Raw genomic sequence first — 26,262 nt, forward strand, 5'->3', positions numbered from 1 at the left:
TGTCAATTGAGAGCCGACATGTGCAATCAGTAGTCCAAACAATTGCAAAACGTTCTAAAACGAGTTTCTATTGGACAAATTTAGGAATGTCCTTCCCCGTCAGTTACGGTTGTTTGCGTTAAACGTTTTGTAACAATCGGCTTAATGAATGCATTCCATGTTTGCTTTTGATCGTGTAAGGTTTGGTCTTTCCGAGCTACCATACAGGAAAAAAACATCCCTGACAAGCAGCTGTTGCTACAATGTTACAGAACTCCCACGTGCGCAAATCAATCTGTGGTCACTTTGTGATAGTTTGACTAATTGTCAGTGATTTGTGAGAATTTTCTGCATCTTCGACGAGAGGACAATGGAGGCCGTTATTACAATTAATCCCGGTAAATGATTGCTGCGTGTTTAGCGTAAAGTCACTAATGCTAACGCATGCCAATGGATGGTAGCCTAGCCGTTGCCGCTATGAAGTTGCGATTTACGTGACCCTTTCTTCAAAACTGTCATTTCATCAAGCATATGAATTGTTTTCTGTTTAGGGGCCACGAAATGGGACATCCGAGAGAAAGTTTGGGATTACATTGAAGCTAAGAATCTTGCAAACTTTCCAAGGCCTGTGCACAACAGAATCCCCAATTTCAAGGTAGGGCATTTCTGGAGGTTCAGTATACTGCAATTTGATTGAACTATTCCTAAACCTAACCCTATTAGTATTTGTCAAAATATGTTTGAACCCTCTTGTTAGTAGTTTCAATTTGTATTTTGCATGTGCTGCTGGTAAGGTCCCACATAGCCATTTTGAAAAGTCTAGTAAAATGTTAATTGTGCGCTATCCATAGCAATTGATCTGCTCTAATAAATGTCTCTAGCTAGCCTTACCTAAACATCAGACTGCTACCATGGTTACTCCATGACACCAGTCTGAAAGTAGCTGTAAAAAAGACTCAGTAGTCTCTACAAGACATAGTGTTGAAGAAAATAATATTTACACTTTACCGGTTGTACATGCTGTTTCTCCTTTTGGCTGTTGGAGGTTGAGAAGGTATCAACAGGAAAAGTGTTTACCCGACTTTTTGCATAATATGTTAACAATAGCCGAATGTAACCATTTGTATTTATTAGGGATCCCCATTCGCTTCTGCCAAGGCAGCAGTTGCTCTTCCTGGGGTCCAAACACATTAAGGCACTTACATCTCGCACAAAACAAAAGATAAAACAGTACATTATTTTTAAAACTTTTTTTTAACTAGGCAAGTCAGTTAAGAACAAGTTCTTATTTACAATGATGGCCTACCAAAAGGCATAAGGCCTCCTGCGGAGACAGCAGCTGGGATTAAAAATATAGGACAAAACACACATCAGGACAAGAGAGAACACAACACTACATCAGAGGCCGACAACATAGCATGGCAGCCGACAACATAGCATGGCAGCCGACAACATAGCATGGCAGCCACACATGACAACACATGGTAGCAGCACAAAAAGGGTACAAACATTATTGGGCACAGACAACAGCACAAAGGGCAAGAAGTTAGTCAACAATGCATCACGCAAAGCAGCCACAACTGATAGTAAGAGTGTCCATGATTGAGTCTTTGAATGAAGAGATTGAGATAAAACGGTCCAGTTTTAGTGTTTGTTGCAGCTCGTTCCAGTCGCTAGCTGCAGCAAACTGAAAAGACAAGCAACCCAGGGATGTGTGTACTTTGGGGACCTTTAACAGAATGTGAAAGGCAGAACAGGTGTTGTATGTGGAGGATGAGGGCTGCAGTACATATCTCAGATGGGGGGGCCTAAGGGTTTTATATAACATTATTACACCACTACATATCTACAATACAAAATGTTTAATACCACCATACAACCATATTACTATGTGTGTGTAGAGTGCGTGTGCTAGCATTTGTGTGTGTGTATGCATGTCTGTAACTGTGAGTCTCTTCACAGTACCCGCTGTTTCATAAGGTGTATTTTTATGTTTTTTTAAATCTGATTCTGCTGCTTGCATCAGTTACCTAATGTGGAATAGAGTTTCATGTAGTCATGGCTCTATGTAGTACTGTGTGCCTCCCATAGTCTGTTCTGGACTTGGGGATTGTGAAGAGACCTCTGGTGGCATGTCTTGTGAGGTATGCATGGGTGTCCGAGCTGTGTGCTAGTAGTTTAAACAGACAGCTCGGTGCATTCAGATTGTCAATACTTATAAAAACAAGTAGTGATGAAGCCAATCTCTCCTCCACTTTGAGCCAGGAGAGATTGACATGCATGTTATTGTCACCTGACCACATGACTGCGCAGTAGTCCAGGGGCAACAGAATTAGGACCTGTAGGACCTGCCTTTTTGATAGTGTTAAGAATTTTAGCAACTGTTGTATCAACATGTTTTGACCATGACGGTTTACTATTTATTTATTTCACCTTTATTTAACCAGGTAGGCAAGTTGAGAACAAGTTCTCATTTACAATTTTGACCTGGCCAAGATAAAGTAAGCAGTTTGACACATACAACAACACAGAGTTACAGATGGAGTAAAACAAACATACAGTCAATAATGTAGTAGAAAAATAAGTCTATATACAAAGTGAGCAAATGAAGGGAGATACAGGCAAAAAAGGCCATGGTGGCGAAGTAAATACAATATAGCAAGTAAAACACTGGAATGGTAGATTTGCAGTGGAAGAAAGTGCAAAGTAGAAATAATGGGGTGCAAAGGAGCAAAATAAATAAATACAGTAGGGGAAGAGGTCGTTGTTTGGGCTAAATTATAGATGGGCTATGTACAGGTGCAGTGATCTGCGAGCTGCTCTGACAGCTGGTGCTTAAAGCTAGTGAGGGAGATAAGTGTTTTTGTAGTTCGTTCTAGTCATTGGCAGCAGAGAACTGGAAGGAGAGGCGGCAGAAGGAGGAATTGGCTTTGGGGTGTCCAGAGAGATATACCTGCTGGAGCGCGTGCTACAGGTGGGTGCTGCTATGGTGACCAGCGAGCTGAGATAAGGCAGGGCTTTACCTAGCAGAGACTTGTAGATAACCTGTAGCCAGTGGGTTTGGCGACGAGTATGAAGCGAGGGCCAGCCAACGAGAGCGTACAGGTTGCAGTGGTGGGTAGTATATGGGGCTTTGGTGACAAAACGGATGGCACTGTAATAGATTGCATCCAATTTGCTGAGTAGAATGTTGGAGGCTATTTTGTAAATGACATCGCCGAAGTCGAGGATTGGTATGATGGTCAGTTTTACGAGGGTATGTTTGGCCGCATGAGTGAAAGATGCTTTGTTGCGAAATAGGAAGCCAATTCTAGATTTAACTTTGGATTGGAGATGTTTGATGTGAGTCTGGAAGGAGAGTTTACAGTCTAACCAGACACCTAGGTATTTGTAGTTGTCCACATATTTTAAGTCAGAACCGTCCAGAATAGTGATGCTGGATGGACGGGCAGGTGCAGGCAGCGATCGGTTGAAGAGCATGCATTTAGTTTTACTTGTATTTGAGAGCAGTTGGAGGCCACGGAAGGAGAGTTGTATGGGATTGAAGCCTGTCTGGAGGGTTGTTAAGTGTCCAAAGAAGGGCCAGAAGTATACAGAATGGTGTCGTCTGCGTAGAGGTGGATCAGAGACTCACCAGCAGCAAGAGCGACATTGATGTATACAGAGAAAAGAGTCGGCCCAAGAATTGAACCCTGTGGCACCCCCATAGACTGCCAGAGGCCCGGACAACAGGCCCTCCGATTTGACACACTGAACTCTATCAGCAAAGTAGTTGGTGAACCAGGCGAGGCAATCATTTGAGAAACCAAGGCTGTTGAGTCTGCTGATGAGGATGTGGTGATTGACCGAGTCGAAAGCCTTGGCCAGGTCAGTGAATACGGCTGCACAGTATTGTTTCTTATCGATGGCGGTTAAGATATCGTTTAGGACCTTGAGCGTGGCTGAGGTGCACCCATGACCTGCTCTGAAACCAGATTGCATAGCGGAGAAGGTGCGGTGGGATTCGAAATGATCGGTAATCTGTTTGATGACTTGGCTTTCAAAGACTTTAGAGAGGCAGGGTAGGATAGATATAGGTCTGTAGCAGTTTGGGTCAAGAGTGTGTCCCCCTTTGAAGAGGGGGATGACCGCGGCTGCTTTCCGATCTTTGGTAATCTCAGACGACACGAGAGGTTGAACAGGCTAGTAATAGGGGTTGCAACAATTTCGGCAGATCATTTTAGAAAGAAAGGGTCCAGATTGTCTAGCCTGGCTGATTTGTAGGGGTCCAGATTTTGCAGCTCTTTCAGAACATCAGCTGACTGGATTTGGGAGAAAGAGAAATGGGGAAGGCTTGGGCGAGTTGCTGTGGGGGGTGCAGTGCTGTTGACCGGGGTAGGGGTAGCCAGTTGGAAAGCATGGCCAGCCGTAGAAAAATGCTTATTGAAATTCTCAATTATAGTGGATTTATCGGTGGTGACAGTTTCCTATCCTCAGTGCAGTGGGCAGCTGGGAGGAGGTGCTCTTGTTCTCCAAGGACTTTACAGTGTCCCAGAATTTGAGTTTGTTGCAGGAAGCAAATTTCTGCTTGAAAAAGCTAGCCTTGGCTTTTCTAACTGCCTGTGTATATTGGTTTCTAACTTCCCTGAAAAGTTGCATATCACGGGGGCTGTTCGATGCTAATGCAGAACACCACAGGATGGTTTTGTGTTGGTTAAGGGCAGTCAGGTCTGGAGAGAACCAAGGGCTATATCTGTTCCTGGTTCTAAATTTCTTGAATGGGGCATGCTTATTTAAGATGGTGAGGAAGGCATTTAAAAAAAAAACAGGCATCCTCTACTGAAGGGATGAGGTCAATATCCTTCCAGGATACCCGGCCATGGTCGATTAGAAAGGCCTGCTCGCTGAAGTGTTTCAGGGAGCGTTTGACAGTGATGAGTGGAGGTCATTTGACCGCTGACCCATTATGGATGCAGGCAATGAGGCAGTGATTGCTGAGATCTTGATTGAAAACAGCAGAGGTGTATTTAGAGGGCAAGTTGGTTAGGCTGATATCTATGAGGGTGCCTGTGTTTACAGCTTTGGGGTGGTACCTGGTAGGTTCATTGATAATTTGTGTAAGATTGAGGGCATCAAGCTTAGATTGTAGGATGGCTGGGGTGTTAACCTCTCTGGGCTACAACCGTCCCACCTACTCAACAGCCAGTTGAATCCCGTGGCGCGTTATTCAAATACCTTAGAAATGCTATTACTTCAATTTCTCAAACATATTACTATTTTACACAATTTTAAAGACGAGACTCTCGTTAATCTAACCACACTGTCCGATTTCAAAAAGGCTTTACAACGAAAGCAAAACATTAGATTATGTCAGCAGAGTACCCAGCCAGAAATAATCAGACACCCATTTTTCAAGCTAGCATATAATGTCACATAAACCCAAACCACAGCTAAATGCAGCACTAACCTTTGATGATCTTCATCAGATGACAATCATAGGACATTTATGTTATACAATACATGCATGTCTGTTCAATCAAGTTCATATTTATATCAAAAAACAGCTTTTTACATTAGCAGGTGACTAGCATTCCCACCGAACACTTCCGGTGAATTTACTAAATTACTCACGATAAAAGTTCACAAAAAACATAATTATTTTAAGAATTATAGATACAGAACTCCTCTATGCACTCGATATGTCCGATTTTAAAATAGCTTTTCGGTTAAAGCACATTTTGCAATATTCTAAGTAGATAGCCCGGCATCACAGGGCTAGCTATTTAGACACCCAGCAAGTTTAGCACTCACCAAAGTCAGATTTACTATAAGAAAAATGTTATTACCTTTGCTGTCTTCGTCAGAATGCACTCCCAGGACTTCTACTTCAATAACAAATGTTGGTTTGGTCCCAAATAATCCATTGTTATATCCAAATAGCGGCGTTTTGTTCGTGCGTTCAAGACACTATCCGAAAGGGTAAATAAGGGTTACGAGCACGACGCATTTCGTGACAAAACATTTCTAAATATTCCATTACCGTACTTCGAAGCATGTCAACCGCTGTTTAAAATCAATTTTTATGCCATTTTTCTCGTAAAAAAGCGATAATATTCCGACTGGGAAATCGTTTTTTTATTACAAAGAGAGTGAAAGTAAAAGCATGCTATCCCCTCATGCACGAGCCTCAGTCTGATGGCCCTCTGATAGAGCACTTGCCAAACGCGCTAGTGTGTTTCAGCCTGGGCCTGGAATTACGTCATTCAGCTTTTTCCCGGGTTCTGAGAGCCTATGGGAGCCGTAGGAAGTGTCACGTCATGCCAGAGATCCCCTGTTTTTGTTAGAGATGAACAAGGAGGGCAAGAAATGGTCAGACAGGCCACTTCCTGCAAGGAATCTTCTCAGGTTTTGGCCTGCCAAATGAGTTCTGTTATACTCACAGACACCATTCAAACAGTTTTAGAAACTTTAGGGTGTTTTCTATCCAAAGCCAATGCATATTCTAGTTACTGGGCAGGAGTAGTAACCAGATTAAATCGGGTAAGTTTTTTATCTGGCCGTGCAAATACTGCCACCTAGCCCCAACAGGTTAAGCATGTCCCAGTTTAGGTCGCCTAGCAGCACGAGCTCTGAGGATAGATGGGGGGGCAGTCCGTTCACATATGGTGTCCAGAGCACAGCTGGGGGCAGAGGGTGGTCTATAGCAGGCGGCAACGGTGAGAGACTTGTTTTTAGAGAGGTGGATTTTTAAAAGAAGTTCAAATTGTTTGGGTACAGACCTGAATAGTTGGACAGAACTCTGCAGGCTATCTCTGCAGTACATTGCAACACTGCCCCCTTTGGCCGTTCTGTCTTGTCTGAAAATGTTGTAGTTAGGGATGGAGATTTCAGAGTTTTTGGTGTCTTCCTTAGCCAGGATTCAGACACGGCTAGGACATCCGGGTTGGCAGAGTGTGCCAAAGCAGTGAATAAAACAAACTTAGGGAGGAGGCTTCTAATGTTAACATGCATGAAACCAATGCTATTACAGTTACAGAAGTCATCAAAAGAGAGCGCCTGGGGAATAGGAGTGGAGCTAGGCACTGCAGGGCCTGGATTCACCTCTACATCGCCAGAGGAGGAGTAGGATAAGGGTACGGCTAAAAGCTATGAGAATTCGTCGTCTAGGACGTCCGGAAAAGAGAGTAAAAGGAGCAGGTTTCTGGGGGCGATAAAATAGCTTCAAGGTATAATGTACAGACAAAGGTATGGTAGGATGTGAATACAGTGGAGGTAAACCTAGGCATTGAGTGATGATGAGAGAGGGAGTGTCTCTAGAAACATAATTGAAACCGCATGTGTGGGTGGTGGAACTGAGAGGTTGGATAAGGTATAATGAGCAGGGCTAGAGGCTCTACAGTGAATTAAGCCAATAAACACTAACTAGAACAGCAATGGACAAGGCATATTGACATTAACCTCTCTTGGGTATGTGGGACGTGACCATCCCACCTGCGGGACACACTATTCAACAGCCAGTGAAATAGCAGGGCGCCAAATTCAAAACAACAAAAATCTCATAATTCAAATTTCTCAAACATACAACTATTTTACACCATTTTAAAGATGAACTTCTCGTTAATCCAACCACATTGTCCGATTTCAAAAAGGCTTTACGGCGAAAGCATAGCATTAGATTATGTTAGGACAGCACCTAGACAAGAAAAACCACACAGCCATTTTCCAAGCAAGGAGAGGCGTCACAAAAACCAGAAATACAGCTAAAATGAATCACTAACCTTTGATGATCTTCATCAGATGGCACTCATAGGACTTCATGTTACACAATACATGTATGTTTTGCTCGATAAAGTTCATATTTATATCCAAAAACCCCATTTTACATTGGCGTGTAATGTTCAGAAATGTTTTGCCTCCCAAAACTTCTGGTGAATGAGCACATCAATTTACAGAAATACTCATAAACGTTGATAAAATATTAAACTGTTATTCAAAGAATTATAAATACACTTTTCCATAATGCAACCCCTGTGTCAGATTTCTAAAAAACGTTGCAATAATCTTAGTACAGCGTTCAGACACGAAACCAAACCCGCCATTTTGTGGAGTCAATAAAACTAAGAAATAATATTATAAATATTCACTTACCTTTGAACTTCATCAGAATGCACTCCCAGGAATCCCAGGTCCACAATAAATGTTTGTTTTGTTAGATAAAGTCAATCATTTATGTCCAAATACCTCCTTTTTGTCGCGACAAAAAGTTTAAAAAAACCGTTATATTTACGTTCGTAGAAATATGTCACGATGTATAGCATCATTCTTTAGGATGTTTTTAACATAAATCTTCAGTAATATTCCAACCGGACAATTCCAATGTCTTCAGAAAAGAAAAGGTCCACACTTCCTGGTTGGATTTTTCTCAGGTTTTTGCCTGCCATGTGAGTTCTGTTATACACAGACATCATTCAAACTAGTGGTCGACCGAATATGATTTTTCAGCGCCGATACCGATTATTGGAGGCCCAAAAGATCCTGATTAATCGGCCGATTTATTATGATTTTTTTTATATACATACACATACACACACACACACACACACACAGCTCTGAAGTGACAACGATACTGAAGAGTCTGCTTAGGAGACAAATACTCTCAACTGTTTGAATAATAAAAATAGAGTTTAAGTTACCTGTGATGAATGCTGAAAACAAAAACTGTAATTTCTATATGCAGGAAATCCTATTTTAATAATGGGCATGGTAAGAATTGACTACCAAAGTGCGAGTCATAATTCCCATGACACCTTCTAGCAAAATCTGAAAAGTGGTTCCTTCATTTATTCCATAGGATATTTTTAGATTAACTTAAAATAAGGTCTGTGTTTGGTTTAGGCTTACACCACCTTGCCAATTTTATAACTGTGTAGATATCCATAGGATATAACTCTGATCAATATAAGCTAAGAATTTTTTTTGTAGAGTGGATTTATGAAAATATGTTGACAAATGTTACCTAGTGAGATTTACACGGGTATCAAAACGCCGAGGCGGTTTAAGCACAAAACAGACCTTATTTGAAGTAGATCAAGACATTCTCCATGGAAGACATGAACGGTAAAATAACGAAGGAACCCCTTTCAAGTTCAGCCGCAAGTTATTACAGGAATTATGACGCGTCGACTATTTCTCTCTAAACCATATACCTTTGACTATTACGAGCCTGCTGCTGCCTATCACCGCTCAGTCAGACTGCTCTATCAAATATCAAATCATAGACTTAACTATAATATAATAAACCTTAGGTCATTAATATGGTCAAATCTGGAAACTATCATCTCAAACATTATTCTTTCAGTGACATACGGAACCGTTCCGTATTTTATCTAACGGGTGGCATCCATAAGTCTAAATATTCCTGTTACATCGCACAACCTACAATGTTATTTCATAGTTCCGTAAAATTCTGGCAAATTAGTTCGCAACGAGCAAGATTCTGTATACTCTGATTCTGCGTGCAACGAACGCAAGAGAACTGACACAATTTCACCTGGTTAATATTACCTGCTAACCTGGATTTCTTTTAGCTAAATATGCAGGTTTAAAAATATACTTCTGTGTATTGATTTTAAGAAAGGCATTGATGTTTATGGTTAGGTACAGTCGTGCAACGATTGTGCTTTTTTTCGCAAATGCGCTTTTGTTAAATCATCCCCCGTTTGGCGAATTTGGCTGTCTTTGTTAGGAAGAATAGTCTTCACAGTTCGCAACAAGCTAGGCGGCCCAAACTGCTGCATATACCCTGACTCTGTTTGCAAGAGAAGTGACACATTTTCCCTAGTTCAAATAAATTAATGTTAGCAGGCAATATTAACTAAATATGCAGGTTTAAAAATATATACTTGTGTATTGATTTTAAGAAAGACATTGATGTTTATGGTTAGGTACACGTCGGAGCAAAGACAGTCCTTTTTCGCGAATGCGCACCACATCGATTATATGCAAAGCAGGACAGGCTAGATAAACTAGTAATATCATCAACCATGTGTAGTTAACTAGTGTTTATGATTGATTGATTGTTTTTTATAAGATAAGTTTAATGCTAGCTAGCAACTTACCTTGGCAACGTAAAGCAGGTGGTTAGAGCGTTGGGCTAGTTAACGTAAGGTTGCATCCCCAAGCTGACAAGGTAAAAATCTGTCGTTCTGCCCCTGAACCAGGCAGTTAACCCACCGTTCCTAGGCCGTCATTGAAAATAAGAATGTGTTCTTTAACTGACTTGCCTAGTTAAATAAAGGTTTCAAAAAATAAAAAAATAAACATAAGGAAAAAAATAATAATAATTCGGCAAATCGGTGGCCAAAAATACCGATTTGAAATCGGCCCTAATTAATCGGCCATTCCGATTAATCGGTCGACCTCTAATTCAAACAGTTTTAGAAACTTCTGTGTTTTCTATCCAAATCTACTAATAATATGCATATCCTACCTTCTGAGCCTGAGTAGCAGGCAGTTTAATTTGGGCACGCCTTTCATCCGGACGTCAAAATACTGCCCCCTACCCTAGAGAATTTAAGGAGAGGCATGCTTAGCCAAGTGATCAAAGGGGTCCAGTGAGGTCGGTTGCGGTCACGGCGATTCAGACAGCTAGCCGGGCCATGGGTAGCAAGTTGGCAGAAGATGGTCTGTTATTTGCCACCTCGTGCGTTTCTGTCGGTAGATTAGTGGGGTTCCGTGTGGTAGAAGGGACCAATCCAATTGGCAAAATAGTTATAGTGTTCCAAGAAAATTGGCCGATAGACCTTTTCAGATAGCAGCCGATAAGACGGCTAACGATTAGCTGGCCGCAGATGGGCGTTCAGGTTACGTCACGACGGAGGGGCCAGTTGGATAACTCCAGATAACGTCGGTAGTCCAGTCGTGAAGGCCCGGTGGGGCTCCGCATCGGCAGTAAAACGGGTCCGGATAGGTGATTGTAGCCCAGGAGTGGCTGATGGAACTCTTCAGCTGGCTAGCTCCGGAATAATTGATGTTAGCTCCGGGACCGACGTTAGCCAATAGTCATTCGGATAGCAGCTAGCTAGCTGCAAGATCCAGGTGTAAATGTCCAGAGCTTGCGGTAGAAATCCGGGGATATGGAGATAAAATAGGTCTGGTATGCTCTGGTCTGAGTCGCATTGTACAAAACTGGCGATAGCTTTTCGAGCTAAGGGATAGCTGATGACCGCCAACCAAAATACAATCCAGGGTTACTCCAAGCAGTTTAGTCAACTCAACCTGCTCAATTTACATATTATTCATTACAAGATTTAGATGAGGTTTAGGGTTTACTGAATGATTTGTCCCAAATACAATGCTTTTAGTTTTTGAAATATTTAGGACTAACTTATTCCTTGCTACCCATTCTGAAACTATCCACAGCTCTTTAAGTGTTGCAGTCATTTCAGTCGCTGTAGTAGTTTCTAGCAGCAGACTGATCGATAATATCAAAAGCCGCACTGAAGTCTAACAAAACAGCCCCCACAATCTTTATATCAATTTTTCTCAGCCAGTCATCCGTCATTTGTGTAAGTGCTGTGCTTGTTGAATGTCATTCCCTATAATCTTGCTGAAAGTCTGCTGTCAATTGTTTCCTGTAAAATAGCATTGTATCTGTTCAAACACCATTTTTTCCCAAAGTTTACTAAGGGTTGGTAACAGGCTGATTGATTGGCTATTTGAGCCAGTAAAGGGGCTTTACTATTCTTGGGTAGCTGAATTACTTTTGCTTCTGTCCAGGAGGAGTGGCAATAGTGTCCGCTATTATCCTCAGTCATTTTCCATCCAAGTTGTCAGACCCCGGTGGCTTGTCATTGTTGATGGACAACAATACGTTTTTCACCTCTTCAACACTCACTTTACAGAATTGAAAATTACAAATCAAATCCAAGTTTATTTGTCACGTGCGCTGAATACAACAGCTGTAGACCTTACAGTGAAATGCTTACTTACGGGCTCTAACCAATAATGCAAAAAGGTATTAGGTGAACAATAGGTAGGTAAAGAAATAAAACAGTAAAAAGAAAGGCTATATACAGTAGCGAATCTATAAAAGGAGTGAGGCTACATACAGACACCGGTTAGTCAGGCTGATTGAGGTAGTATGTACATGTAGATACAGTGGGGGGAAAAAGTATTTGATCCCCTGCTGATTTTGTACGTTTGCCCACTGACAAAGAAAGGATCAGTCTATAATTTTAATGGTAGGTTTATTTGAACAGTGAGAGACAGAATAACAACAAAAATATCCAGAACAACGCATGCCAGAAATGTTATAAATTGATTTGCATTTTAATGAGGGAAATAAGTATTTCATGGCTACAGACGTGAGTGCTACGGGTCTGTAGTCATTTAGGCTGAGTCCCTGTGCCCAAGAGCACAAAGGCAACATGGTGGTCTGCTTGAAACATGTTGGTATTACAGACTTAATCAGGGACATGTTGAAAATGTCAGTGAAGACACCTGCCAGTTGGTCAGCACATGCCCGGAGCACACGTCCTGGTAATCCATCTGGCCCTGCAGCCTTGTGTATGTTGACCTGTTTAAAGGTCTTACTCATGTCAGCTACGGAGAGTGTGATCACACAGTCACCTGGAACAGCTGATGCTCTCATGCATGCCTCAGTGTTGCTTGCCTCGAAGTGAGCATAGAAGTGATTTAGCTCGTCTGGTAGGCTCGTGTCACAGGGCAGCTCGCGACTGTGCTTCCCTTTGTAGTCTGTAATAGTTTGCAAGCCCTGCCACATAAGACGAGCGTCGGAGCCGGTGTAGTATGATTCAATCTTAGCCCTGTATTGACACTTTGCCTGTTTGATGGTTCGTCACAGGGCATAGCAAGATTTCTTGTAAGCTTCCGGGTTAGTGTCCCGCACCTTGAAAGCAGCAGCTCTACCCTTTAGCTCAGTGCGAATGTTGCCTGTAATCCATGGCTTCTGGTTTGGGTATGTACGTACAGTCACTGTGGGGACGACGTCCTCGATGCACTTATTGATAAAGCCAGTGACTGATGTGGTGTACTCCTCAATGCCATCAGAAGAATCCCGGAACATGTTCCAGTCTGTGATAGCTAAACAGTCCTGTAGTTTAGCATCTGCTTCATCTTACCACTTTTTATAGACCGAGCCACTGGTGCTTCCTGCTTTAATTTTTGCTTGTAAGCTGGAATCTGGAGGATAGAGTTGTGGTCGGATTTACCAAATGGAGGGCGAGGGAGAACTTTGTATGCGTCTCTGTGTGTGGAGTACAGGTGATCTATAATTTTTTTCCCCCTCTGGTGTCACATTTAACATGTTCATGGAAATTTGGTAGAACTGATATGTTTTCCTGCGTTAAAGTCTCCGGCCACTAGGAGCGCCGCCTCTGGGTGAGTGGTTTCCTGTTTGCTTATTTCCTTATACAGCTGACTGAGTGCGGTCTTAGTGCCAGCATCTGTCTGTGGTGGTAAATAAACAGCCACGAAAAGTATAGCTGATAACTCTAGGCAAGTAGTGTGGCCTACAATTTATCCCAATATATTCTACTTCCGGCGAGCAAAATCTAGACTTCCTTAGATTTCGTGCACCAGCTGTTGTTTACAAATATGCACAGACCGCCCCCCCCTCGTCTTACCGGAGGGTGCTGTTCTATCTTGCCAGTGCAGCGTGTATCCCGCTAGCTGAATATCCATGTTGTCATTCTGCCACGATTCTGTGAAACATAGGATATTAGTTTTTGATGTCCCGTTGGTAGGATATTTGTGATCGTACCTCGTCTAGTTTATTGTCCAATGATTGCACGTTGGCGAGTAGTATTGACAGTAATGGCAGCTTTCCCACTCGCCTTTTTCGGGTCCTGAACAGGCATCCGGCTCTTTGTCCTCTGTACCGTCGCTTCCTCTTGCAAATAACGTGGATGTCGGCTCTGCTGGGTGTTTGGAGAATGTCTTGTGCGTCTTGTTTGTTGAAGAAAAAGTCTTCATCTAATCCGAGGTGAGTGATCGCTGTCCTGATATCCAGAAGCTCTTTTTTTTGCCGTAAGATACGGTGGCAGAAACATTATGTACAAAATAACTGCTGCCATTTCTTCCGGCGCCAATGCTTGTCTTTCATAATTTGGTCAGTTATACTTGGATATGTAGCATTTGCTAATCTTGCCAATGAAAAAAAAAAAGTTGGCAATATTAGTGAGTTTTGTGTGATGAATGAGCCATCTGATTCAATAAATGATGGAGCCGAGTCTGCCTTTCTGCCCAAAATTTCATTTAAGGTGCTCCAAAGCTTTTTACCATCATTATTTTGTTTCATAGTGTAGTTCCTCCTTTTTATTCTGTTTAGTCACATAATTTCTAAATGTTCAGTATGTTTTCTAATCGGTTGTGCTGCCAGACCTATTTCAACTCAAGCACGTTTTCTCACAATTATCTGTAAGTGTTTGTAGTTTGGTTACGCTCGGCCATATTGTACAAGTGTTTTGTCACGTGCAAATTGCATCAGTATTGAAAATACAAACGACATACAGACGACTAGCACACGGAAGATCAGGTTGATAACGCTACTTTGTAGATGTTTTGTCTCACATTCCTACCTGGAAAGGACCAACCAGATAGACAACTGGTATGTAGAGTTGTGAGAGGAAACTTTCCTGATCCAAATGCTCATTTCTGCCGAAGTAGAATTCTATGCAATTTAACTTGGGTTCTTCAGGCTATAGCTAGCCTAACTACCTTATTAGATATGTCATATTGTAAGCTAGTAGCTATCAAAGTACCTTTGTCTTTGACCTGTGGTAAAATCTCTAATTTAGGAAAGTCTACTGGTCACAATAGGTTAATAGTGGCACACACATGCTTTTGAACCACTTGTCCTGTGTGTGTGCGTGCTTGTCTTGCTGTATGTGGTTGTCTATGCGGTCAGGGTGCGGTCCCGGCTTGTGACCGTCTCTCAGCCCTGCAGGAGTTCAAGTCCAGCCAGACGGTCAAAGTGAACCCGGACCGACCCCAGCAGCAGGCACGCTACATCACCCTGGATGTAAGTGTGCACTCACATCCTCTCTCCTTACCCCCTCTCCCCCTCTCTGCCCCCAGGGTGCCCACACTGCCTGCGCCAAGGTGTCGGAGCTGCAGGTATTCAATGAGACTGACGAGGTGAAGGTGGACCCTGACAAGCCGTTGGAGGGGGCGAGGCTGGCCGTGCTGCAGGTAGCCCTGGGTCACATGCCACCATGAGCCTGAGCCATTGGTTCAGTAGTGTTGTCTCATCACCAGATCATAACCATGGAGTGCTGGAATTAGGTTATTTGTATTAGACAGCCTTTACTCATCTGTCTATGGTTATATTCTCTTAGCTTACTAAACTCTGGCCTCTTGCTTCTAGGCGAGGAAAACCCTGCTGGTGCCGACCCCTCGCCTTCGCACAGGACTCTTCAATAAGATTGTCCCGCCTGAGGGAGCAAGCAAAGAAGAACTGAGAGTGTGCTCCACCTCGCAGGTGAGTCGGTCCCTTCTCACTAGTGCTGAGCAATTAAATGAAATGTCAGTTATTTTTTGTTTTTTTAAACAACTAATTGACTTCAGTTAAATTATTTGAATTCCATTTCATTCCTTTTTTTTCTTCTGTGAGCTCATTGCGCTGCAGTTTCTCTAGAGATAAATCAGATCATGCCTGAACTGTGCGACGTTGTAGTTTCCAACAGGCCAAAGTTCTACATAGTTTAGTACAGAAAACTTGATAATTAAATACAATCAACATAATCCATTGTGCGGCTACTTGTCCGGTCTGTTTCTTTTATGCCTGCTACGTAAGAGATAGAAGAATGCACGACCAAGAGGGGATACATAGAGATAGAAGAATGCGCGACCAAGAGGGGATACATAGAGAGAGAAGAATGCGCGACCAAGAGGGGATACATAGAGAGAGAAGAATGCGCGACCAAGAGGGGATACATAGAGATAGAAGAATGCGCGACCAAGAGGGGATACATAGAGATCGAAGAATGCGCGACCAAGAGGGGATACATAGAGATCGAAGAATGCGCGACCAAGAGGGGATACATAGAGATCGAAGAATGCGCGACCAAGAGGGGATACATAGAGATCGAAGAATGCGCGACCAAGAGGGGATACATAGAGATCGAAGAATGCGCGACCAAGAGGGGATACATAGAGATCGAAGAATGCGCGACCAAGAGGGGATACATAGAGATCGAAGAATGCGCGACCAAGAGGGGATACATAGAGAGAGAAGAATGCGCGACCAAGAGGGGATACATAGAGGAATGCGCGACCAAGAGGGGATACATAGAGGAATGCGCGACCAAGAGGGGATACATAGAGGAATGCGCGACCAAGAGGGGATACATAGAGGAATGCGCGACCAAGAGGGGATACATAGAGGAATGCGCGACCAAGAGGGGATACATAGAGGAATGCGCGACCAAGAGGGGATACATAGAGGAATGCGCGACCAAGAGGGGATACATAGAGGAATGCGCGACCAAGAGGGGATACATAGAGGAATGCGCGACCAAGAGGGGATACATAGAGGAATGCGCGACCAAGAGGGGATACATAGAGGAATGCGCGACCAAGAGGGGATACATAGAGAGCAGTTGCTTCGTGCTTTATTAACTTTGAAGACCTTCTGAGATAGATTTTGTCAGACAGCATAGGCAGCAGCTCTATGGAGATGAGAGAATGACTTGGAATTAAATAATAAAGTCATCAAATAAAACAAATGTAATATACACAACTGAAGTATTTTATTAAAGTTATGTGAACTGCTGGTTAATAAGTGATAAGCAGTCACTACCATCATGGGACTTTTATTAGTTGTATTTTGTTACAGCATTCAACGCACATAATGCATAGTGCATTTCATGTTTAAAAAAAAAAAAAGATTAAAACCTAAATCCAAAATTGTGGTCATTTTGTAGTAATAAACTGAACCAACCTCAAAAAGCACTCATCGCTCAACACTACTTCTCACCCATCCAGCCTCGGTGCACATGGATTCTGTTAACTAGAAATTACACAACGACAAGGTTCCAGTTTAACAAAGTTTACTATACCGTATGAACACACTACAAGGTAGCCATTGCACTCTCGGCTAGGTCCATCAACGAACAGACTTCCTGCGCAGGCACACTCTTGACTGAGTGATAGCCCCGTAATAACAGAAATATAGGGATACTTAAAACATGAACTTAACAATCTTCCCCTTTTCTTTAAAGACAAATTAAACATCAACAACATAATTAAATGTCCAGGTATTATTCAAGTTCCCCATTACAAATGGGTTGTGTGACAGTTTTTATTTGTATTACTCAAGCTGCCACTTTCCATTACTGAGAGCCTGTAGGAGCACAAGACCGGATGCTCCTTTTTTAGTCAGACAGTCAGCAAGCTGTTCCTTTGTGGTCGACCACAGAATCCGCTGGATTCTCTGTGCTTGAATAAGTTCCTTGATGCTGCTAATCTCAAGACGAAGTCTTTTCTCTGTGACAGACTTGGTTGACTTCAAAGCATCAACTAATGAGTAGTTGTCAGTGACACAAACTACAGGTAGAACGTGCCGTTTTGTCTCACCAGTGGTAAGCTCTGAGAACAGAGTTGCAAGAAAGATCGCATTGTCAATTCCATCCGCAAGAGCAAGTTTTTCTCCAGCAAGTGTGCTTCGGACAACCCTTCTGATCCTTTTTGACTGCCAACAGATAGGTGAGAATCTTCCTCCTTCACCCATTAACACGATTAGATGTCCACCTTGTGTGCCTCCATCTGTACGGTTCCCTAGCGAAGCATCACTGAAGACAACTAGTTTCAAAGAGTCATCTTTTCCAACATGCTGAAACTTTAAAGTCACTTGTTGTGATTTCAGTTTACGAACAACTTTGTTTGCCTCATGAATGGTTTGTACAGTGGCGTGTTTTGTGTTAGATGCCAAGTTGCAACCATCAAACATTACATCAGGTCTACTCTGTCTAGTAACCCATAAAATTTGTCCTATCTTTGACCTCAATTGATCAGCTTCAATTCCACAGAGGGGAATTCCTTTGTACGGCTCGTGAAGAATCCATGTGAATGGGTTGAAGATTCTTGATATAGCTCTCCTGTTGCATCAGTATTGTCCCATCAACTGTAATAAACTCTATGCCAACATAACAAATGATCATGCTCCTCACGGCCGACCTGGAAAACAGCTTTGAGGTTTGGAATCACAGTTGTAGCAAAGGTCTGTGAGCCACCCCAGATAGTCATCAACATGACAGGCAAGTACTCCAGTCACATTACAGTCTTGATCAAGCCAATAGAAGACTGCAGGATCCACATGTGACAGTTTCCCACCTGTATTCAGCATTGTTGCCTTGACTTTATTGTACCAGTAGAGTGATGCATCTGCCAGTCCATACACACACTTCTTTAGTTTCCACAGTTTTCCTTCGTATTTAGCTTCAGGCGGAGGTTGAATGTGAATGTGCCTTGACAACTCTGTTCCCTGCAAAAATGCAGATTTGATGTCTATGGAATTAAGTTTCCATTTTTTCTGGCATATCACTGACATCAGCAATCTGAGTGACTCTGAGGACATGTCGGTGAGTCTTTTGGGAGTTGTTTAGCAGCCAGCTCCTCAAAACCTCTAGCCACTAGACGTGCTTTAGGCACTATTCCAGTTAAGGATTCTTTAAGGGTACAAACCCACCTTGTTGAGACACATTTTTGGCCAATGTCTTTGACTTCCTCAAACACTCAATTTTTCCTCCAATTACTGAGCTCATCTAGCTTAGCTGAGTCAAATGACACGTCCTTTATTTCAAGTACATCATCATTTTGAATGTCATTCTGTTTTTCTCGATTTTCCATTGGTTCAATTCTGAGATTATCTACAAGTGACAGGTCAGCTGACCCTGTTGTACCAGAAAGTGTAACTGGTTCAGAGTACTGCAAGTTGTACCAGTTCTGGTGTTTTCCTTTGGCTTTTCCTGCTCGTCCAATGATGGTTGCTGTATGTGAAATACCACTTTCTCTGTCCATGTATTTAACAGTTTGTCCAGTTTTCAGATTGGAACATCCATGTTCTCTTAACACATGTGGCTGTTGTTGAATGTTTTCCTCATTTGAACGCTCAACAGTATTATCTGTGGCATGTTTGAAGGTCTCTGCTTCATTTCCTTTGTCCATATCATTGGATGTGACATCTGGTAGGTTTGTGTCTGTTACTGTCTCCTTTTCATTAGGATGATTCTCAGCAACAGCCCCTGTATCTTGTTGATCATTTACTTTCCGCAATCTTGAGTGATGCACCCTGACAATGATGCCTCCGTGCCTCACAAATATCACCACACCATCTTGGCCAATGACTACTCCCGGTCCCTTCCACTCTTGACAGTCAACTCGTTTGTAGTACACTTTGTTTCCAGTTTCGTACTTCTCGTCGGTGGGTCGTAGCTGTTTACGCAGAGCCCTGCGAATTCTTTCTGAGCACTCTGCTTCAGTGAACGCTTTTCTCGCTGCATGTAGTGCTGACAGGTGCTGTCCCACCCATGCACTCACACTGGCCCCTTCTAGTGCTGGTGGCTTGTCAACCAGTACAGAGGGAAGATTAGGGTTCTGCCCGAACACTAGTTGGTATGGGCTGTAACCATGAACATTGTGCATTGAGTTTTTTGCCATCAAAGCCCAATCTAGGGCTGTGTTCCAGTCACATCCATTGTCTTGCTTAACTTTCAACATGATCTCTGTAAGTGTTTGATTGTGTCTCTCCAGAAGTCCATTGCTCCATGGACTGTATGCAGCAGTTGTCTTTACTTCCATGTTGAATTTCTCTTATTTCATTATTATTGAATTCTCCTCCATTGTCACTGTACAATTTCTGGGGACGGCCATGCACACTTACCCAGGAATGAATGAAGTGCTTGACGATGTCACTGGGTTTCTTTGTATTCACAATGCTTCCAGCGCTGAAGCGTGTGAAGTGGTCGATTATGTGAAGGTACCACACACTTGGTGCTAACTCATGTAGATCTACAGCCACTGTTTCATTGTATTTGGAAGCCAGTGGCAAACCAACAGCTGGTTTGGGCTTAGGTTTACTGTATTTTTGACATGTCTCACAACTGTTAACTATCTGCTGTAGAATGGAAATACTCTCATCATTATTCCCTGAACTGCTGAGTAACTTCTGAAGTCTGTCAACTGTAGCATGTCCAAACTGTTTGTGAAGCTTTAACAATACTTTGTTTTTCTTTTGTGTTCATGTTCTCTGTGACTGTCAGAATCTCCATGTGCTCTGTGTCCGTCAGAATCTCATTTTTGCATGGGCTCTGTGTGATGTCTTTGTCTAAAATGTTTACACAATAGTGGCCTGAGGTAGTAAGTTCAAGAGTCACTGGTTGTTTAAACATCACTGCCTTGTCATTTTTTATGTCTAGTACAGCCCCTGCCTTCTTGAGGGAAGGGGATATCTGTAGGGACCATCTCTGTTTCAATGTGACACTTAGTCTGACCATTTTTTTTGCTGGTATCTTAACTCGCTTGGTAGAATGGACAATTCTCCCATCTCCAAATTTGAAAGCTCTGTTGCTTGGTGTGTCAATCATATTTTGTACTTCTTTCATATTTAATTCACTGACATAGCTATCAAGCCATTTTGCACCACACACTGTCCGTGTACATGCAGTATCAATCACAGCAGATCCTAAGGATTCAACTATAAAAATCTCAGTATCAGAAGCAGATTCATTTGAAAACAGTGTAATGTTACACTGCTCTCTCTGTGTTTACATTTTCCTCTGTTAGTTTAACTTGTTCATTTTTATGAGGACAGTCTTTAACCCAATGGTAAGTGCTTTGACAAACAGCACATTTTGATCTCCTTCCATATTTGTCCAGTGGATTTGTGCCGGGAAATGGCGCCCTCTTCTGGTTGTCTTGAGAACGTGACTTTTTGGCGCCTTTTCTCTGCTGCTCAGTGTAATATGCTCCGTCACTTACTTGCATTCCATCTGTTAACCTGATATGGATAGGGGGCAGTATTTTCACGGCCGGATAAAAAACGTACCCGATTTAATCTGGTTATTACTCCTGCCCAGAAACTAGAATATGCATATAGTTTGATTTGGATAGAAAACACCCTAAAGTTTCTAAAACTGTTTGAATGGTGTCTGTGAGTATAACAGAACTCATATGGCAGGCAAAAACCTGAGAGAAATTCAACCAGGAAGTGTAGGATCTGAGAAATGTAGTTCTTCTTTCTAGTCCCTTTCGAAACTACAGTATCTGTGCTGTCACGTTGCACTTTCTAAGGCTTCCATTGGCTGTCTAAAGCCTTCAAAGTGTTTTGAGCATTCCCCTGTCACTGGGCAGAGTATAGTAGCTCAGTTTCTGAGTGGACTGCCTGGGGACAAAGAGGTTGGATATGCGCGTTCCCGCGAGCGCGCTGTTTTTTCGTTTTCCTCCTTGAATGAATACACTATTGTTCGGTTGGAATATTATCGCAATTTTACGTTTAAAAATACCATAAAAATGATTTTAAACAGCGTTTGACATGCTTCTAAGTACGGTAATGGAACATTTAGACTTTTTGTGTCTCGAAATGCGCTCGCACGTTACCCTTTGGATAGTGACCTGAACGCACGAACAAAACGGAGGTATTTGGACATAACTATGGATTATTTCGAACAAAAACAACATTTCTTGTGGAAGTAGCTGTCCTGGGAGTGCATTCTGATGAAGATCAGCAAAGGTAATACAATATTTCTAATACTAATTCTGAGTTTAGTTTGCCCCGAACTTGGCGGGTGTCTGAATAGCTCGCCGTGATGGCGAGCTATGTACTCAGAATATTGAAAAATGTGCTTTCACCGAAAGCTATTTTAAAATCTGACACAGCGATTGCATAAAGAAGTTCTGTATTTATAATTCTTAAAATAATTTATGTATTTTGTCAACGTTTATGATGAGTATTTTTGTAAATTCACCGGAAGTTTTTGGTGGGAATACATTTTCTGAACATCACGCACCAATGTAAAAAGCTGTTTTTGGATATAAATATGAACTTGATTGAACAAAACATACATGTATTGTATAACATAATGTCCTAGGAGTGTCATCTGATGAAGATCATCAAAGGTTAGTGCTTCATTTAGCTGTGTTTTGGATTTTATTGACATATATGCTTGCTTGGAAAATGGCTGTGATTATTTTTGTCTATGTACTCTCCTAACAATCTAATGTTTTGCTTTCGCTGTAAAACCTTTTTGAAATCGGACAACGTGGTTGGATTCAGGAGAGGTTTATCTTTCAAATGGTGTAAAATAGTCATATTTTTGAAAAATTGAAATTATTGGATTTTTGAGGTTTTTGTATTTCGCGCCATGCGATCCCATTGGCTGTTGGCTAGGGGTTCCGCTAACGGAACGCCTAGATGTAAGAGGTTTTAACGGCGCGACAGAGGTCTTCACCAAAAATTATTTTTAGTGCCGACTTCATTGATGCAAAAGTCAGTACAGTACAAGCAGTCAAAGCTAACTGTTTCTCCCTACCATCTAGACAGACAGTATCTAGCAACTTGAAAGCTAACACTGCATCCGGGAGAACCATGTCGTACTTGCGCATCCTATTGTACCTCTGTTCGAAATCAATGATGTAGTCCGTCATTGCAACCGAAATATCTCTCGTAACACTGTCAAAGTTTGAATATGCCTCGTAGGCACGGTCTTTCTCTTCTTTAAGAAATACAGAATCCAGTGCTCTGATCAGAGTTCCCATACCATCATCATTGTTCAAATCCTCAACGGATATTTCCAGTGCTGTATCTCTCGCTCTTCCCTCGAGCGATAATAACACCGCTAGTGCTTGCTTTTTCGCGTCCAGATAAGTAACCCATGTACAGATTCCAAGTTCATTTTTCCAACTTTCGTACGACCTCTTCTCGTCGAAGCGAGGTGGCACATTGTAGTTATTAGCCATCCTCTGCTACCAATGTTAACTCGAAATGACACAACGACAAGGTTCCAGTTTAACAAAGTTTACTATACCGTATGAACACACTACAAGGTAGCCATTGCACTCTCGGCTAGGTCCATCAACGAACAGACTTCCTGCGCAGGCACACTCTTGACTGAGTGATAGCCCCGTAATAACAGAAATATAGGGATACTTAAAACATGAACTTAACAGATTCAACATTTCACTTTACCTCCTTCACCACTTCCCATTCATTATCCCATAAACATGCTGTCACTCTGTACAACTTGGTGAATCCGCCATAGAAGACCAAATGCTTTGTTCCCAGACTAGTTGGAGTGTCAGGTTTCAAATGTAAAATGTTTGAATCCATTGTTTCTTGTGATCTGGTGCACCTGTTCTCACCTTTTTTTCTTTCTTACTTTTTTCTTTCTTTTCTTTGTTTCTTCTCCAGGGAGTGAAGGAGTTCAGTGTCCCTGTGGGTCTGGATTCCAAGGTTCAGGTGGATCTTCTGGTGGTTGGCTCTGTGGCCGTGTCTGAGAAAGGTGAGAGCCCGCAGAAAGAACTCTGTGGGCAGTGGACACCTACCCTGGTCCAGGAAAGTTCCGGCTCAGCACCAACACCCATGCTGTTAGGATTAATCTCACCTCTCCTTTCTCCTCAGGTTACCGGATAGGTAAAGGAGAGGGCTTTGCTGACATGGAGTATGCCATGATGCTCTGCATGGGGGCTGTGACGGAATCCACTGTGGTGGTTACCATCGTCCATGACTGCCAGGTTAGCCTGTTGTCAAACACTGTGTTTGGTCTTAACCTGGAGTGTTGCTTCATGCTCCAGATTCCTGTTATTTTGCAATGTGTGTCTGTGCTTGATGTCTGTGTATTTCTGCAGGTTGTTGACATCCCAGAGGATCTGATTGAGAGCCATGACATCACTGTGGACTACATCCTCACCCCGACCAGAGTCATCAAGACAGACTGCCAACGCTCCAAGCCCCAGGGTGTCATCTGGACTAAGGTACAACACTAAATCTCACCCAGTTTACTGTCGCTCAATATGATTCATTCCATTGCTTATGAAGTTCTAACTACTGTTGCTGCTGCTAGCTACAGCTGCTGGTTTTACTCATACGACTGCTATTAGTTGCTGTATGTTGCTGAGTGGCTGAAACCTCAATGATTTGAGAGAGCCTCATTTTGAAAGCTGTTTTCTAAAGTTGCTCCCATCTTCTGTAGTTTTCCAGTGACTTTTGGCTGCACCTCAAACCGTGTTGCTTGAGCTTTGTTTGCTCACCTTCCCGTAGAAGTATACCCATTACACACACACGCACGCTACCTCTGTGGTCCCTTAAGACCACCATGCCCGTCCTGAGGACCCATGCTGACCTCGTAGACAGGAAGGCCATGTCTGATCATCAAAGGCCTCTCCACCGGGCCAGCCTGGCTGTGCAGGGCCCAGTTAAAGAGAGGGCACCGGGGCCAAGGTAAAACAATAGCCCATTATATCCTGTACAGGAGCAGCCGCCATCACGGCCTTAGCAGACACACTCTGCCCTGGGAAATCAGAGAGCTGTCTTTATATAGCTTACCAGGGAAGTGGAACATCCCCCCATAATAAAGATGATACGGTCAGAGAGGTTATCAGCGCTCCTGAAGACTCTGTCAGTCTGTTTCCTCTGCATTCATGTACTGTAAGCATGGATGTGTTGTTATGGAGTACTGTTGTGTTGGTTGTTGTGCCCTTTGAGGTTTGTCGAGTAGTCTAGTCATGCATGGGTTTTGGTGTAGTTCATAAGCAATCTAGCATGCACTAAACATTTGCATGGTCACCTAGAACGGCATGAGCAGGCACCAAACATCAGCTTTCTTGATTGTGTTTGTACCCCATCACTTTACTAAACCCCATTCTTCTTGGCATGACCCAGAGCTGGGCTGCCCTTAACCCAGTGCCTTTGCTGACCTTGAGCAGCCCTGCTGTGAAATTACCTTAGCGGTCCTGAGCCTGTCCTGTTGTATACCTGCAGCTGAACGCTGAGATGCTGGAGAAGATCCCTGTGCTGAAGAAGCTCCGGGCCTTGGAGGAGGAGCAAGGGAAGGACGTGACCCTGGGGACCCACCCTCCCCAGCAGCCCAGGGAGAGGGCCAGGAGGGAGCCCCGGAGGGACAGAGAGCCCAGGTCAGAGGGTGATAGACCCCGGCGTGAGCCCAGGCGCAGGCCTAGACGGAACACCCAAGAGGACTCTGAGAGGGACCCCAACGGGGAGTCCAGGGAGGAGACTGAGCAGAAACCCAGACGACGCCCACCAAGAGTGAGGAGGGAGGGGGACAGAGAGGGGGGTAGGGATGGTGACGGGGAGGGAGGCCAGGAGGGAGGCAGAGAGGGGGGTAGGAGGGTCAGGGGATTCCGCGAGGGGGGCTTCCGTGAGGGGGGCAGAGATGGAAGCAGGGGGAGAGGCAGAGGAGGAGGCCGTGAGGGGGCCAGGGGGAGGGGAAGAGAGGGGGACAGGGATGTGGTCAGGCAAGAGAGCAGGGATGAAGGTGGCGAGCCCCGTGAGCGCAGGCCCCCCCTGACCGTGACCACAGTGTACCTGGGGGGCATCCCTGCCGGGCTGCGTGTCAGCGAGCTGAAGACTGCTCTCCGGGAGAGGGAGGCAGCCCCCATCCGTCTCACGTGGCAGGGTGCTCAGCACCGGGCCTTCCTGGACTACTTAGACCCCCAGGCTGCAGACCAGGCCCTGGCCGCCCTGGAGGGGCTCTCTCTGAACGGCCACGACCTGCAGGCTGAGCTGGCCAAGAGCCAGAGGGGAGGCAGGAGGCCAGGTCCAAGCAACCGGAGGCCCAGACCAAATACAGGCCCCAAAAATACAGCTAGAGAAAGTAGAGAGAGTACGAGTGAAGCAGAGGCAGATTCCCCCAAGCAGGAGCTCAACCATAACGAGTAACTGCCTGCTTCTCTGTCCATCTCCGTAACAGAAGCCAAGCCAGCAGAAAGAAAGAAAAGGCTGTGTTTCATGAAAGGGAATGATGCTACCTTCACTGTACCAATGTGAAGTGTGAAAATCTGTTTAATGCCTTAAGCAGTTTGGTTTGTCGTCATGGTTTTTAGTGTTGGTATTGATAACGTAACCCCGTTTCCGTTTGAAATGTTCTTCTACAGAAGTTTAATCCACACTGGCAGGCCTGTCTGTCAGTCACAAAGGAAGGAGAGGTTGGAGTTTTCCCTGTTAGTCTCTTTGTGCAGGGGCAATGTTTAATGCCCTACATGTAATGCCATCACAATTCACAGGATATTTTGTGTACTAAATAAACCATACTTTGAGTTCATAGTTTT

At 43.5% G+C, this 26,262-nt stretch overlaps 1 protein-coding gene across 1 annotated transcript; it reads left to right on the top strand.

Annotated features, from left to right (window-relative positions):
- Nucleotides 1-189: 189 nt before the first annotated feature.
- Nucleotides 190-26,262, top strand: LOC115203165 (methenyltetrahydrofolate synthase domain-containing protein). Its single transcript, XM_029767589.1, has 8 exons — nt 190-377; nt 531-634; nt 15,058-15,171; nt 15,347-15,460; nt 23,387-23,477; nt 23,597-23,709; nt 23,824-23,949; nt 24,956-26,262. The coding sequence occupies exons 1-8, from the start codon at nt 350-352 to the stop codon at nt 25,871-25,873; spliced, it is 1,608 nt and encodes a 535-aa protein (XP_029623449.1). The 5' UTR covers nt 190-349; the 3' UTR covers nt 25,874-26,262.

This window comes from Salmo trutta, chromosome 12 (genome assembly GCF_901001165.1).
Source record: "Salmo trutta chromosome 12, fSalTru1.1, whole genome shotgun sequence".
Lineage (NCBI taxonomy): Eukaryota > Metazoa > Chordata > Actinopteri > Salmoniformes > Salmonidae > Salmo > Salmo trutta.